At 38.0% G+C, this 16,447-nt stretch overlaps 1 protein-coding gene across 10 annotated transcripts; it reads right to left on the bottom strand.

The window, feature by feature from the left end:
• Window positions 1-3,040: 3,040 nt before the first annotated feature.
• Window positions 3,041-6,011, bottom strand: LOC147638653 (uncharacterized). 10 transcript variants are annotated; one of them, XM_086798592.1, is made up of 3 exons: window positions 5,585-6,011; window positions 5,379-5,477; window positions 3,041-5,168 (listed from the first exon to the last, which is right to left on the bottom strand). In XM_086798592.1, the coding sequence occupies exon 3, from the start codon at window positions 4,903-4,905 to the stop codon at window positions 3,475-3,477; it is 1,431 nt and encodes a 476-aa protein (XP_086654718.1). In that variant the 5' UTR covers window positions 4,906-5,168; window positions 5,379-5,477; window positions 5,585-6,011; the 3' UTR covers window positions 3,041-3,474. The 10 variants fall into 10 exon arrangements, with proteins under 10 accessions (XP_086654718.1, XP_086654719.1, XP_086654722.1 ...); XM_086798593.1 differs by having other exon boundaries at window positions 5,298-5,423; XM_086798596.1 differs by having other exon boundaries at window positions 3,041-5,164; window positions 5,298-5,423.
• Between the last annotated feature and the right edge of the window lie 10,436 nt (window positions 6,012-16,447).

Below are 16,447 nucleotides of genomic sequence, written 5' to 3'. Positions count from 1 at the left end.
CAAGTGTTATCTTGACGACGGTGATAATTTAGTTGTTGATGGTATGATTGCTTTGCAAGAACCTAATCACGAAGATCATAGACCAAAAGAGATCCTGGAACGAAGAGAAAGACGATTGCGAAATCGTACTCTTGGGGAGTTTCGATTGGAGGAGGTATTGGGTTTGAATGTGGTGGGGCCCTGCATCATCAATGCTATGGTGGGTGAATATTGGAAGCTGCTCCCTCCTAAACATGAAAGATCAGGTCTGGTCTGGTCTGATCCTCCTCCTGCAAAAACACACACGGAAAGATCAATCCACCCGCTCCGGAATTTTTCCTCTCATTTTTAAGTTAAGTGAGATCAATTTGGTGCCCTCGCGTATTAATGTCAACCTTCATAATGGCTAGATCTGCACGCCGGGATGGAGGAGCTCCATGGTGGCTCTTGTTTGACTGATGCTGCATGAACCTTGCATGCAATCTTGATCACACCATTGACAACAATGTATAATGCAGTCTTTGCTATGCATAATGCAATTTATGGTTTAAAGTTGTGGAAAATTTAACTGTGTCCTTATACAACAAACTTCTTAATATGACTAATGAGAACTTTATGTGGGTTTCATAGTGCATTAATTGCAGGGACATATCATTATGCTTCATAAAGATACTCTTTTGTGACTGCAAGTGTGCCACAATATCTATATTATTTCCTATATTCTTCAAGCAAAAGTGGGAGAGAAGTAGTGCCCTCAACATATACCCCCCCCCCCCCCCCCCCCCCCCCCCCCCCCCCCCACACACCACAACATGCATAGTATTGTGACATCCCCTATGCCCAAGACTAGATTGAAGTCAATGGATTAGTATGATGAGTTCATTTCATTTCATAGAATTCATGTGTTACAGAATGTCCACTTCAGAGAACCAGCATGGTGAATTCCCATGAGGAGGCACACTCCCTTGATGCAAGCTAAGCATTAGGAGCAAAATTTGTATTCATAAAGTCATCATTCCAGCTTGCTCAGCACATGCATGCATGTCACACAATGTCTTTAATGTTGTTGTTATCCTTTCAAACTAGCTAGAGTTTCACACCCATGACCATGATGCTAAAGACACGAAAACTGCTACACTCATCATTTTAGCTTGCTCAGTCGATGCACGCATGCATGGAAAGATATCATTCTGTATTAGTGGGAACGTGGATTATCCATCGGCTCACAACACACCCCCCCGTCATGCAGCTTGATGGCATTGAACCTGGGTCCTCGCAATGGAACCCACGGGTGCGCAGCTGAGTTGGTAGAACAGTTGGAAAGATATCATTCTATGTTGTACCATATACAACCCATATGACACGTGATGAGCCTGGGTAGTTGTGGAAAAAGAGAGAGGAAATCAGAAAAGCTCACTGAGATGGGCATTAAGAACAGCAAATGAGATATCTATTGTGCATATATTGATTTAAGGGATGAAGGATGCCATATAAGGTAGACAGTGATACGCACCGCTAAAAATGTTTTTGAGACAGGTTGTAGCTGTGTTTTGAAGAGTTTTTGCACGAGGACCTGTCTCCAAGAATAAAACTTCATTTCCTTTATTTTCTTTAGAAATATATCTCACATTTTTGCATCTGCATCTACAGAGCAAAGGAATCTTGCATTCATCAAAGCAGATCACAGAGTTTGCCCTGATGATGTTCTCAAAGCACCAATCATGCTTGCTTGTGTGGATATATATAGCCAAGCTGTTTACAAGTGTTATGGGGCCTCGAGGTAGCTCTTCTACACCATTGTTGTATATATGTGAAGGTTAATAGCTACTGAAGCATACATAGTAGAACAATGCAGAGCAGCAAACTCCTCAACTAGCAAGTACCCATCAGATATAGCACGCAAAGCACTTTACACATGCTGGAGTAAGAAGTCACAGGCTATGACATGTAGTTCATGCATGATCCCCATCGATAAAAGAAGATCCACACATGATAAGCTACCTACCTCCATGCACCGCACAATACTTTGAAAGCATCTTCTCTGGTCATTCATCTCTTCGGTTCACTTTATCCTGAAGCCTGCTCAACTTCTGGAAAATCCGCCTCATCTTGAGGGAAGGAAAAATGCCACCTCCATTTTTTTCGAAAAATAGTAGTAATTGGATGAAAGTATGAAGAAAATCCTTTTTCAAAATTACCTTCCCATAGTGACGATGATTCATGTCAAGTTCTCTCAAACAAATTTCCCGAACACAACACTGGCACACACCTCATTATGGACAATTTCATTACTAATGGCACATAGATGCTCAATAATTGAGCTCATGTCAACGCTTCTTTATGAAAATGTTTTATCAATACTCACAAAACATAGCTGGAAAATGTGTTTATGCATGCGTACATGCACTAGCTACATACATACTACCCACAACAGATGACAAGTTTTTTAAATGAAACAACCCTTAACAGAACATTTGCAAAAAAACATTGAGCATGTGTGAAAAAAAATCTGCCCTGACCGGCTGATTCAAGTGCTTGCTAATGATCAAACTCCAATTTATTAAGTGCTTGCAGGACAAACGATATCTGGAAATGTTGAAATCACTAATGATTGAGCTTGCTAAGCATATTTGTCGGTTACAAATAATCAAACCACCGCCTGGCTCTAGCAGAAAAGTTCCCAAATGCATCACAGTGGAGACTCTCTCTCTCTCTCTCTCTCTCTCACACACACACACACTCATGAGTCTCTCTCACACACACACACACACACTCATGAGTCTCTCACTCACACACACACACACACACACACACCCCTCTGCATGTGCGACACATTTTGATGGAGGAGATTCAAGCCTCAATCACAAGGCCTACTCGAGCTGGGGGAAAGGGTCGTCGAAGCCCACCTATCTACACCTGGTACAACTCTCTCCAACTCTCAGGAAGCAAAAAAGGTGGTGGCTGGCCTGCATGGTTACATCTCATCAAATACAAAAACTAGAAATTTCTGTCCTCAATTGTGAAGAAAAATGCATCATAGAAATGAAGAAAACCACGTGTCGCACATAAGACCCGATACTACCAATTTTATCCCGTCTGCTGCCAGAAGTGTTCTTACAAAATACTTTACATTGCCAATACCCTCAAGTACACAGTCCACCCAAGTATCTGAAACTAAAGAACGAAATGTCGTCTTAATGAGAATCTCTCCACAAGTCTCGGCAACTGCCTGGTCTATGGTGCCCCATTTTTTCTAGGTATATCAACTTGCTGCATTATGAATATCGATGAACATCCTACTCTTGGTTGGTGGTGCACTTAATTTCTAGAGAGTATTCCCTCGAAATGAGAACACCACTTGTGATACCTTTCTATTGCCTACAAAGGTAAGAAGTCTTACAAACATCTTAGACAATGATTTCTTCCCTAGTGTGTACAAATATGTATATATAAATATATTGATATACAAGTAACATGGGGACTCGGAATGCCATCTTAGCCAGCCTCTCCAGGCCTGGCTCCGACAGCTGCTGTCAATTCTTGAAAATAGGGACTATCACCCTGTTCCCTTTTCCCATCAAGGACATCCTTATACTCCGACATGAGCTTGTCCCATTTTTCTCTGCACTGCTTTCCATCTCGTTTGATCCCTTGGGTGCCAAGAACATCAGAAAGCTCATCCCAGAGTGCAGCTCTCCGTGTAGACTTGGAAAACTTGATCTCCATCTCCCCACGCAGCTTGATGAGTTGTAGAACTTCCACCCTTTTCCAGTTCTTTGACCGCTTCATGGGTCCTTGATGAGTCGATGGATTGCAGACTATTGGTGCAGAAAGCCCTGGTGTTGTTGCTCCTACCCTCTCCCCAACAAGTTTCTGAGTCAGCACTATCATGGCATTGTTGAAAATACGGCTCTGAGCCCGTTCCTCTGCCCTCCATTTCTCCTCTCTCTCTTGACGCATCTGCTCCCGCTGCTGCTCCTTCCGCTCCAAGGTATCTAGAAAGTCTTTGAAGATTTTCTGCTGCCTGGAAATGACCGTCTCCAACAGTGTCTGAACAGCCTGGAGATCTGTGACTGCCACATGCTTGGGGCTCCGCTTTCTCTTGTATAAAGACCTCTCCTCTGGAACAACATCGTCATCTTCATCAGAACTACCATCCACTCTCATAGAAGGGCCTTCCTTTTCTGCCTCTTTCATCCCAAAAGTGGATGATGGCGATTGCTGGGTGGCAGCCACTCCGGCGTCATGCATCTCAATCTCATGCTGGGATACAGGGTTGTCTCTATCTCTTCTTGATGACTTGCCTGAAAGCAAGGGATGTAGCTCTTCATAAAAAGGATTGTCTTCTCTTTCTTTGAGTCCATCTTTTACCTCCTTGTATCCTGCCATGAGCTTCTCCCATTTGTCTCGGCACTGCTGTGCATCCCGACAGAACTGATCTTGTTGCAGTGCGAAAGCAATTTGGTCCCACAACTCACTCTTCCGTCCTGTCCTAGCAAACTTTGGGGCCAGTTCTGTCCTAAGCCTAATCAGTTTCAGTGTCTCTGGTCTGGTCCAGTTCTTTGACCTCTTCTTGTGCTCTTTGTCAGGTTTCTTGTCCTCCTCAACATCCAGGTCACCTTCGGTCATCAAACCATTGGGCCCCCCATTCATAACGATCTTCTCTGGGGCGACACGGGCTGTGAAGTTTGGTATGTATGGAACACACGGCGCATTGAGACCCATCGGCGGGAAAGCACTGGCCAAGGGAGGGACCAAGGTGGGGCTTTGCAAAGGGTCATTTTGCATGATGTGATGGGATGGCCGTGGCAAGTCAGCCGGATCACGAGGACCCCCTTCGCAAGGCATGCTCAAAGGGATGGAGTGGCCAAGGAGACCCTCTTTACCATTTTCCTGAGGCACAGAAGCCATGGGATGCCACTGCATAAAGGCACACAATTTGCCAAAAAGTGATGTAATTGATTACAAAAGTCTGCCGCACTGCGGAGCCTTTGGTATCTCTAATGAGGAAAATGTTGATGGTATTATGTGTCTGATATGGTGAAACCCATGCAAACTCCCTTTCTTTTTTTAACAGGCAGAGATGTGCACTTCTCCAGTGAAGCAATTCAAACTAGCTCCACTCTCCCCCATGAGGAAAGCTCGGTCAAAAACCTCTCTTTGTAATTTTATGTATCAGGGCCTCCTGTCTAAAATGACTCATATCAGGTTTCACTGCTAAAACTTCGCATGAAAATAAAAACTTTAAACAAAAAAGCTTAAATTAAATTCATAATAACTGCTGTAAAGACGAGTAACCTGGATCAGATTTCACTAACCACTTTCTTAAATGCTAATTAACTGCAACCCACTCCAAGAACATGCCCAGAGAGTGTAGACTTCTTAAAAAAGATAAATACCCCTTCATATAGCTCCTAGAATCGATGCGAATTTTCAATTAAAAGCTGTTAAGATCAGTGATCCACTTCAGATTCTCCTAGAAAGCTCAATTTAGAAGCCTGAATTTCGTAAGTAAGCGCTTAATAACCGCGGGAAAACCCTAATCAGTTTTAGGAGTGCAGAATTCTGCTAACCGGGTGAGCAGAAACAAAACACTGTAACATACCAGGCGTTGAATTTCGGCTCAGGAACACGGAGGGGAGGCCCTGTTCTCGAGCTGGAACAGAACGCTATAAAAACCCACTGCAGCTTGCTGAAAGAAAGGCGGAAGAAAGCCTAATTGGCAATTTCTGTGAGGCTGCACAGAAATGAAGAAAAAAAAGTGGCGCGGGGTGAGAGCGAGAGGGGGGGGCGGGGCGGGGCGGGGCGGGGCGGGCGGGCTTGGGATCGAGAATTCTCGGAAAGCAAATGCAGGGGGAATTAGTTCGCAGAATTGGGCACTTGCAGAGAGAGAGAGGGAGGAGGGAGAGACAGAGATTTTGTTTCCCTTACGAGATCAAAGGGGCCTCTTCTCTTCTGACATTCTCTGCTTTCGTTCTGCTAGTGTGTGTGCCAAAAAAGAAAGATAAAGCGGGGGTTGGTTCAAAGAAGACCAAATTTGGGGGAGCGCCTTCTAGTCTAGTGTTGTTATTACTTTGTTTACTTATCATTTGCCATTATCATTTAATCAACTCTATGTAATGTTAATGAATCCATGGATCAATGGCTTCTAATGGCTCCCTTTAAAATTTACTAACCTTGCATATCACAATTACAATAATGTCTCCCTATATGAAATCCTAACAATTATGAAGTAAAATTAATTGCCCAATTTGGGGCTCATGGTCGTGATGGAATGTTTCGTGTCCATTGCAAGCTCTATGTGTGTATAAGTGTGCACATGCACGTGTGTGTTAGATACATTGTCATCTCGCGGATATGGACGTGCAATGTTGCCTATCCATTACAAGCTCTCCCTGTGTTGGAGTGCCTTACTTTATTTCAAGTCCCCTTCATCCATTTTTTCTTTATTGCTATTATAATAGTCTTTCTAAGGCCCCTTTAATTTCTCTGTTTTCAGTCTACCTGGCGTTTCCTTTGACAATTATTAAATTGCCCAAGGTTCCCTTCCCAAGTATTTGCTTACTACATAAGCTTTACCTTGCGATTACATTTCCCACTTTGTTTAAGATCACCCATGGGATTACTTATGATTCCTCTTTTAGTTTGTTTGAGTTTCCCCTTTACAAATATTAATTAATTCATCCAAGGTTCCTCTTAACTTTTCAAATGACAAGTTGGCTTTATGAAATAATGTCCTTTCATGTGCTATCATTTCATTTATCTATTTTTCTAGCCTTGGATACCTTTCCCACCCTTAAATCTCTCTCTCTCTCTCTCTCTCTCTCTCTCTCTCTCTCTCTCTCTCTCTCTCTCTCTCTCTCTCCACACCCTTACCTTTCCTTTTCATTAGTCACGCCTTCTTAGCTCTTTCTACCTTCTTTCACAATAACTTTTCCTATCTTCACACCTCCTCCACCAACGTGTAGGTCTCATCTTTCTCTCTCGTGCCCTAAGCACTTTATTTTAGCCCATTCCCATTGGGTCACTTCCAACTCTCTCTCTCTCTCTCTCTCTCTCTCTCTCTCTCTCTCTCTCTCACACACACACACACACACACATTCATGACATGGCTAGATGTGGCAACAATCCTTTAAAGTGTGAAGCCAAAATAATTTTGTCTAGGCAAACATGAGCTAGTGTAGTGGAAAAGTTAGAAGTTAAGAGTCTCGAGGTTAAGGGTTTGATTCCTCCCTGTATAAGTGGCGCCAAGCATGGGTGGCAAGCATTTCTCCCTATGTAAGTGGTGGCAAGCATGGGTGTGTGGGTGTTCATGTTGTTCTTTCAAATTTCTCGCTAATTCGAATAAAAAATAACTTTGTTCGTTTTTCTTTTCTCTCTATATTCCCATATAAAGCAAGGTTTAGAGATTTATTTTCTTCAGTGGAAGACACATCAATTCATTTCTTTCCCTCAACCATATAAGAAAACCCTCCATCATATGTCATCTTACAAAAGTCTCACCACCTTATTCTATTTTCACTAATCAAGAACCTATAGGAATTTGTCAAGGCAAGTTAAAGCTTACACTACATGTGTATTTTTTTCCTATCATACATGATGAAGAACAAGTCATGGCATCTCGTGTGGTTTAGAGTTTTAACCCAAAATAATTAAGACACAAACTCAGTTCAGAAATTTATGAATTTGTATCATTACAAATGTATGAGAGATCAGAAAGCATAATTCTCTTGGTGTGATTTCAGTATCAATGAAAGCCTTCAATGTTCAAGTACTTCAAATATACTAGAGAGGTTGAGGAATATATATATTCTTGATGCAACTTTAAGTTAAAAAATGTGATAATGTGGAGGTACTTCCAAACACATGTGCATATGCATTATATATTAGATCTTAGGTCGAAAAATGGAATTTGTACATTCAAATATATGTAAGGCTACATACATTGACAAATGGATTGCTATCATGAGCATGTGTTGTTTGTTGATGGTGTCTCGAAGACCAATCTATTAACAATCTTGTGCTCACGTGTTTCATGGAATTCAACACTCAAAAAGGCAAGTGTGTTTTCGAATTTGTGTATCAAACAATTCAATCAGTAGAGGAAGGGTGTGGGCCTAACTTCTTACTCTATTAACACATATGTCCCATCCATTTTGAAATAGAATTTTAATTTTAGTGTGTCAATCTATAAATAAAAATGAGTCTTGTAGTGTTTAAGAATTTAATGATGTGCATATAATATACTTCATGAAGCATTCTTAGATAACAGAATTGTTTAAGGATGGTAGGTCTTGCGTGCTGCTTCTATTTTATTCATAAAGGTGGTACACACCTTAATGTTTTGTGAATAATGTATTAAACTCCTAAACTAAGAATTTATTTATTTTTCATGAACTAGAATGTCTTAAAGATTTTTACATGTTTTCTTCTAAAGTAATTGGTGTGAATTGCCAAAAATAAATCTAGAACTAAAAATTAAATGTAAAGATGTCATTTCAAATGCTTTACTATTCTTTAGAAGAGATTTAGAAACAATACTAGTATCGTATTACCATGGTAAATTAAAGTTGGCATTTTTCTTATTGCATTGAGAAAAAGTAATCTTAGAGTAACATTTCCCCTCTCATGATACAATGTGTATAACATTCTCTAGGAGGCACTACGTTAGAGATTCCCCTCTCATGCTACAATCTACATAGCAATCTCTAAGAGATGATGTAGTAGAGAAGAGAGCATGCCCTTGGAGGGGCACATTAAAGGTGTATCACACATATGCAACTCGTGGAACCCCAAAGATAAACTACATTGAAAAAGAGAGCATGCTCTTGGAGGTTACCTTTATTATGTTGTATGGATAAGATCCTATTTATTTTTAGAGTCATTCTATAGCTCTCTCTATGAAGTTCTTTCAAGCATGCCTACCACACTTGCGCACATTCACATACTCATTTACATACCTCTAGCAAATGCCCTTAGTTTTTACACCTACCCCCCATAAACATTATTCTCCATCCCTTACAAGTTAAATACATGATGCACTTTTAACATGTGGTTTTCCCTTTATACAAAGAGCATATTATTACCTACATTGCCCAATCACATGCCACATCACTATCATTAACCCAATCACATGCCACATCATAATCATTAACCCAAAACATTACTTTTCACCCCCGACAAATCAAATACATGATGCACTTTTAACATGTGGTTTTTCCTTTATACAAAGAGCATATTATTAACTAGATTACCCAACCAAATGCCACATCACTATCATTAACCCAAGCTAGTCTACCATAAAACTTACACATGGCAATATGCACTCCCATTATCTAATAGAAAGAGAGAGAGAGAATCCATTCAAAGTCACATGGCATCTCTTTGTTGCCTTAGTAGTATTAGGTAGTAGATTAGTCTTGGAGATTGTTAGCTTGAATTTTTCTAAAACAATCAATATATTAGCTACCATTGTTTTCATAAAGAGTTGTTCAACTTATATGATATTTATGAAGATTATTTTAAAAAAATGTGCTTCATAAATATTTCATGTGTATAAGGACGTGTAGATTAACACAACTCATTTTATTTTCAAAATTTTCTTCGTTCTTTGAGTAAACTAGCATTATAAGATAAACATGAAAAGATTCTATTTACTTTTATTTGAAAATGATTCTAAGAATTAAGACAATTGAATATTGTAAAAAAAATCACTCTCCATTTGAATACATGTTTAAAAGAGTTGCTTCATTCAACATGTCAAAGTAGCAACTAGTTTATTATAATGTCAACATGTCCCTTTTTCAAGAGTTGTTGGTGTGAAGTTTTGATTTTAAAAGAGTTTTGATAATAAACTGGACGGGAGCCAGACTAGTGCCACGCGTGTATGACCTGGACTGTGTTCTATCCATGGGATTGTCACGCCATGGAGAGTTTTGATTTTAAAAGAGTTGCTTCACTCAACATGTCAAAGTAGAAACTAGTTTATTATAATGTCAACATGTCCCTTTTTCAAGAGGTTAGTGATCTCAGCTATGTTTGCACATTATATCACTCTTACTTGGAGATTCCAACGAGTAAGTGATCTTAGCTATGTTTGCACATTATATCATTTACTTGGAGGTTCCAAGTAAGTGCTCTTAGCTATGTTTGTGATATTAGCTATGTTTGTGATATTAGCTATGTTTGCACATTATATCACTTACTTGGAGATTCCACAAGTTGGCCTATCCGGGAGCTAGTATGGTTGTCCTTGCTAGTCAACATACAAAAACCCATGGTCTTAAACCTCATTATTATTTTTCTTTTAGGATATGTTCTTTCATTTTTTTAGTGTAACTTGGTGAAATGGTAATCACTCATGTCCTCCCTAAATGGTGAAATGGTAATCACTCATGTCCTCCCTAAATTATTACTAAGTGCTCGCTACTATTTCTTCATGACTAACATGTGAACACATGTGCTTATGACTAGCCAATATATTTAAGTAAGGTACACCACAAAACAATAATAAAATCACAAAACAACAATAAAATCATGAGCATGCCACTAGATGTCATTCTCTCATGCCAAACTATTGTAGAAGTTAGGCTAACCTCTATTCTTGGGAGGTCATCCATTATAGTTATGTTCAATTATGTGTGCGCTTAGCTAAAAATTCATAGACCTAGCCTAATTGCCTCACACCAGAACATCAAGCTTTTAGGTGTCCTCTAAATTAGCTATTTTGAACATTTCATATTCTTTCATATTATGAGCTTCTTCTTTGAGAAAAATGTGATTGGTGAGGATAATTCCAGATAGAATTTATGCCTTAAATTATTACTGTTTAGATTCTCTTTAATTCCAAATTATTTCTTGTTTGTATTCTCTTTAATCCCAAATTTTGTGGTTGTATTTGTATTTAATTCCATATAGAATTCATGTTTTAAATGATTTTTGTTTGGATTCTCTTTAGTCCCAAATTTTGTATTTATAGAGAGAAAAAAAATCTTGAGGTTTTTGTCAATTTTAATTTTTTCTTTAATATCAAGGATTTTAATGCAAAATAATTTTAGGAAAACACCATCTTTGTAAAACAAGACTATAAGCTAAGGGTTGTGTTCAAATAATAAATCATATATCTTATTGTTTTTGAAAGATATCTCTAGAAAATCTCTCTCTCTCTCTCTCTCTCTCTCTCTCTCTCTCTCTCTCTCTCTCTCTTTCAAATTCCCATTGTCCACACTTATTATAAATAGAATGGGCCACTTTTCACCTTCCAACTTCATTATTTTAGAAGAAGAAGTTAAAGAGCATGTGATGTTTGTGCTTCGAATGATATTTACAAGGATTCCACTACAAGTACCACAACAAGAATAAAAATATAATCGTGCTTTTAGTTTTGCTAAAAGAATGCTTAAGTTTTTCACCACTATATAAAAGTGCAAAGGCACATTGCTTAACTCAAACCAATGGAATGGGAATAAAACATGGTGGGCCAAAAATACATGTTTGCTTCATCAACATTTTTATTCCGTGTCTAATAAAGTAACCCACCTTTACCTCTAAGACCATCTATATTTTTCTTTAAGATTACTTGCTTCTTCCCCTTTTTTAGATACTCAAGGTTTGGTGAGGCATTATGGTGTTGTTTAATATCTCTTAATAAATAAAAATGCCATTGTAGACTAATGTGTAAGTATCCTTTGCTATACTTAAAATGTATAACAAATATCTTAAAAGCACAAGAATTCATAAACCTATTTGAAATTATCACTATAAGAATTGAAACTAGTGGCATGTATACACAGTGCAAGAGAAAATGTAAAGTTTTTAACGATGAACATTAAACTAGCTCTTTCATCAATATCATATGTATAATGATGTGAATTTTAATGATTTGTATAATGAAATTCATATGCATAATGATGCTAACTTTTTTGATCTACACTCAATGTTGGGAGAAAGAATAAAATGATATAAAAGGGTGTATTTCTTTTTATCTAAATTTAATTTTTTATCAAGAAAAACTAGCAAGATATAAACTATTAGTGATGTGGCTCCCATACACATCTATGCACATTTACGCTTGCATATATCCTCTCAAAAATTCATCCATGCACATACACGCACAATCATATACACATGTACATGTACATGTACATGTACATGCCCATGCCCATGCCCATGCTCATGTGTACAAATTTTCACACATACACAACTGATTAACCAAGTGGTGTAGGTTTTAACATTTATGAAGAGGAATTAGTCTTTGTTTTTATTTTCAATATGCCTCCATGTTATAAGCAATGTGTGTTTCATTGTGATTTCTAACCAACCAAATCTCACTCACTTTAGTCCCCTCGTCTTTCGCCTCGTCCTCATTATTGAGGAAACTAGGATGGAAACAACAAGGCTTCCCCATCATCATCCTATGTGGGTTAGAAGGCATTTGTGACTATGAAGGAGGAAGGTAACATGCTCCCTAGGGCTTGCTATTATTGCAAGAAGTGAGGGTATGTTATGAAGGACTATTGGAGGATGAAGGATAAGGAGGGCTTACAAATTTCAAGACAAGGAGGGGTCACAAATTTGAACACAAGGGTGCCAGTAAACATGAATCAAACCCTTGTGAAGAAAAGTGTTTTTAAAATCCCCTTCTAACTTTTGGTGGTAATGTGTGAAAATCTATGTGATGTAACCTTTTATAGCTAGTTAGTGGGCAAGTCTTTGTGAGTCCTTCATCAATCACACCTTGCAAGATATGTATCCTTAGATAAAGAGAGGGTGTGGAAGTTCTTGATCAAGCACACCCTCATACAAGGTATGTATTCTTAGATCAAGAAATGGTGTTGCAAGTTCTATGTGATCTATCATCCATACATAGGTGTGTGGCTTCCATGTGTTGGGGCACATTATTTAGGTGGTATTAAATGCCTTAAGGTATTGATATTGAGTACTAAGGTTATGGCCTAAGGTTAGGCTTTAGTGCCTAGTCTGGTGGGCTTAGTTAGACAATCTTCCTAGGGAGGTGGAGAGATTCATGGGATAAACTTGAGTTTCTCATGAGGATCTATAAAGGGATGCCTAAACCTTCTATGTTAAGATATCTTGGTGACAATAGATATTTAAGATTACTTTATGGAATACTTTGTGATTATAGATCTTTAAGCTTACTTTATGGAATACTTTGTGAACAATAGAACTTTAAGCTTACTTTAGGGGGAAAACTTTGTGATATCAAGCTTACTTTGTGGAATACGTGTATCACTTAGCCTCCTTTATGTGTGTTTCACATGTGTTTATTTAGGCTTGTTTCATGTGTTTTTATTCATGCTTAGCATTGATCCATTTACTTTATGTTTATTATTAGTATTGCTAAAATAGGATCTCTCCTTTGTGTTAAGAGAGCTCATCCACCCCATTAGTGTGAGTAGCTCTCCCTATTGAGTGATATTTTAATACTCAGTACCTACCTCCCAAACGCCATATTACCTAACTTAATGAAAGCATATACCATAAACTAGATATGTATAGGTTGAAGTCTCCCAAACTTTATAGTACCTGCAACTTCATGAGAGCTCCATAGCACTACAAATTAACAACAAGAGGAAAAGAAAAAGATGATTACTTAATCACTCTAAAAAATTAGATTCAAACAAAGCTCTAGATTGTTGAATGATAATGTTCATGCATATAACTTTAGGTTATACCTTGAGGTTTAGAGGCTTGTATACTCGAATTGCGACCACCACATGAGAAATTATGGACTTGGGATAACTTTACTCAATAGTGCTAAATAGATTAGGGGAAGGTCATAAGAATCTTATACAGGCATAGCAATCCAAAGGGAGAAACCAAATATTGATGAGCTTCAAATTATCTTGTTATTAGAAGAAGAGCATAGAGCCCATAAAGCGGTATGGCTGATGTATCTATTGTCTATTCAACTCATTGCATTGTATTACATGTGATTCTATTTTACGTGTTCATTGTATAATCAAGAAGAGGAAGGTAAAATGAACAAGAGTTAGCTAGAGGAAGATGTAGATGATTTTTTTCTTCTCTCTCGAATCAGTCTCCATAGTTAACGACAATAACAAATCTTCTTCAACTCATGGCAACAATGAGGGATAATCATGGAGAAACTAGCTTGGTGATTCTAGACGAGGCTACAACCAAAGAGGAAAGGTGGGTCGCATGGAAGAGGCTACATGCAAAGAGGTAATGTCGAATTCCATTACTACATAAACTAAATCATTATGCCAACGATTGCAAGAAGAAAGCATGGGATATGCAAAGTGGAAACCCATCAAATTATGTGAGAAATGCACAAAATAAGGGTGAGTTAAATTGGATCTTATTCACACACATGTACGAGGACTGACTCAAACCTCAACTTGGGAGTAACTCGAATTATAACTTTTCAAGATGTAGATGCAGTCATATTAATTGATCATTACTCAAGCTATGTATGAATTTTATTTTTGTTGGAATTTTCAAGAAGTTTAAGAAGGAAATGAGAATCAAACCAATTAAAGGATTAAATTCTTGAGAGAAGTGATAATGGTGGTGAGTATGTTGAATCACATGAATTTCATGCATGTTGTGATGAACATGGAATCAAAATGTAGTTTTCATGTCCCTATACTCCCCAACATAATGGTGTAGCTAAGAGAATGAATAAAACACTTGTAGAATATGCTAACCATGTTATATAGGAAAATCATATTGCATAATCAATATTAGATTGAAAAGTAGGTCGCCGATAAAAAGTGTAAGAAGTCAAACACTTATGGATTATGTTAGAAGTATGTTATAGGAAAAGCATGTGCCTAGTAAATATTGGAATGAAGCAAGTTACCAACAAAAAGTGCAAGAACTTAAACACCTTATGAAGAATTCACAAATCTAAACCCAAAAGTAGTAATTTGAGGATCTTTGGAAGTGTTGGTTATGTTCATGTTCTTGCTAATGAGTTGAGATAGAAACAAAAGCATAGAAGTTGTTTTTTTGGTAATTGTGAAGCTACAAGTTGTACAACCAAACTATAAAAACCCAACTAAAAATGATTTTTTTTTTGTGAAGCTACAAGTTGTATGACCAAACTATAAAAATCCAACTAAAAATAAATTAATTATTTCACGAGATGATTTTAATGAGGATTTTGAATGGAAATAGAGTGTAGATCAACCCAAATGGGAAAATTTAGACCTAAAGCATGGGAAGAAAGAGAAGAAGGTGAAACTGATGGGTGGTGAAGAAGAAGAGTACCTTAAAGGCGATGCAAGATAGCATATGCAACCAGAGAAAAGGAGCACTTCCAAATGGAATCTCAAAGATAGAAAACAACCCAAAAGGCTCACATACATTAACAAAGGTAGTGCAATCAACTCATTATGATTACGTTCATCATTAGAAAAAAGCAATAGAGTCTCTTAGTTGTCTCTCAGTCTTTTAAATGGAATGAAAGTGGTGAACAAGAAATAGATGCTAAACTTGGTATACTAAAGCCTAAATGTGAACATCAAATTGGGAAATCAACTAGTTTCACTCATAATTTGATTAGCAACTATGCAATCATGGTGATTGAGGTAGAAAAACCTCATAAAAGGACAACCATAAGTTGTTCAAACATGTGAGATGTAAAAAAAGCTCATAAAAGTGCAACCACAAATGGTTGTCCAAACATGTGAGATGAATTAAGCAAGCAATTTGTACGTTGAAGAAGAGGAATACATGCAAGTTTTTTAAGGGAATGGAAATGGACACAAAGATAAGCTTTTATGCAACTTGAGGAGAAGACTTTATGCAAGTTGAGGAGAAGACTTTATGCAAGTTGAGGAGAAGACTCTATGGTTTACACCATGTATCAAAACATGGGCATGATAGGTGTTTGTTATTAAAATATAAAAGCTTGGATTATTTCATTGAGTGTGTGAACACACCTTAGAGGTGAAAGATTGAATCCCTTGAGTCTATCAATGTATCGGTGTGGAAGATGATGATTTAGTGAGCGTCTGTCTGAATGGGCTTGGCAAAGAGTACAAGCCATTCAAGACTTCCATTGCAATCAAAGAGTACAAGCCATTCAAGACTTCCATTGCAATCAAAGAGAATGTTCCCAACTTTCAAAACTTGGTGTCTATGCTAATCATAGAAGAAAAATCTCTGGGTGAGGAGTCAGGACTCTTCTTCACAAAGCAAGAACATATCAGAACATGCCTTCTACTCTAATTTACATAGAGGCAGAGGTAGAGGTAGAGGTAGAGGTCGTGGTTGACAAGGAAACAAGAATTCTAGAAAACAACAATCTAATGATTCGTAGCCAGCATAGCAACAATCATACACAAGTGGAAGAGGCCATCATCTATGAAATTGAGCATACAGAGTGAGTATCACCTATCGTGATAGTGCCCAAAAAGAATGGTAAAGTCAGAGTGTGCGTCAACCTCAAGAAGGTCAATGCCACCACCATCAGGGACCA

Source organism: Cibotium barometz, chromosome 5 (genome assembly GCF_041138505.1).
Source record: "Cibotium barometz isolate CiBa-2024 chromosome 5, ASM4113850v1, whole genome shotgun sequence".
Lineage (NCBI taxonomy): Eukaryota > Viridiplantae > Streptophyta > Polypodiopsida > Cyatheales > Cibotiaceae > Cibotium > Cibotium barometz.
The sequence above is the reverse complement of the archived record's forward strand: the minus strand, read 5'-3'. Positions and strand labels throughout refer to the sequence as shown.

What these genes read in the sequence shown, in the direction of transcription:
- LOC147638653 (XM_086798592.1), bottom strand. Translation starts at nt 4,905, where the DNA reads ATGCAGTGGCATCCCATGGCTTCTGTGCCTCAGGAAAATGGTAAAGAG.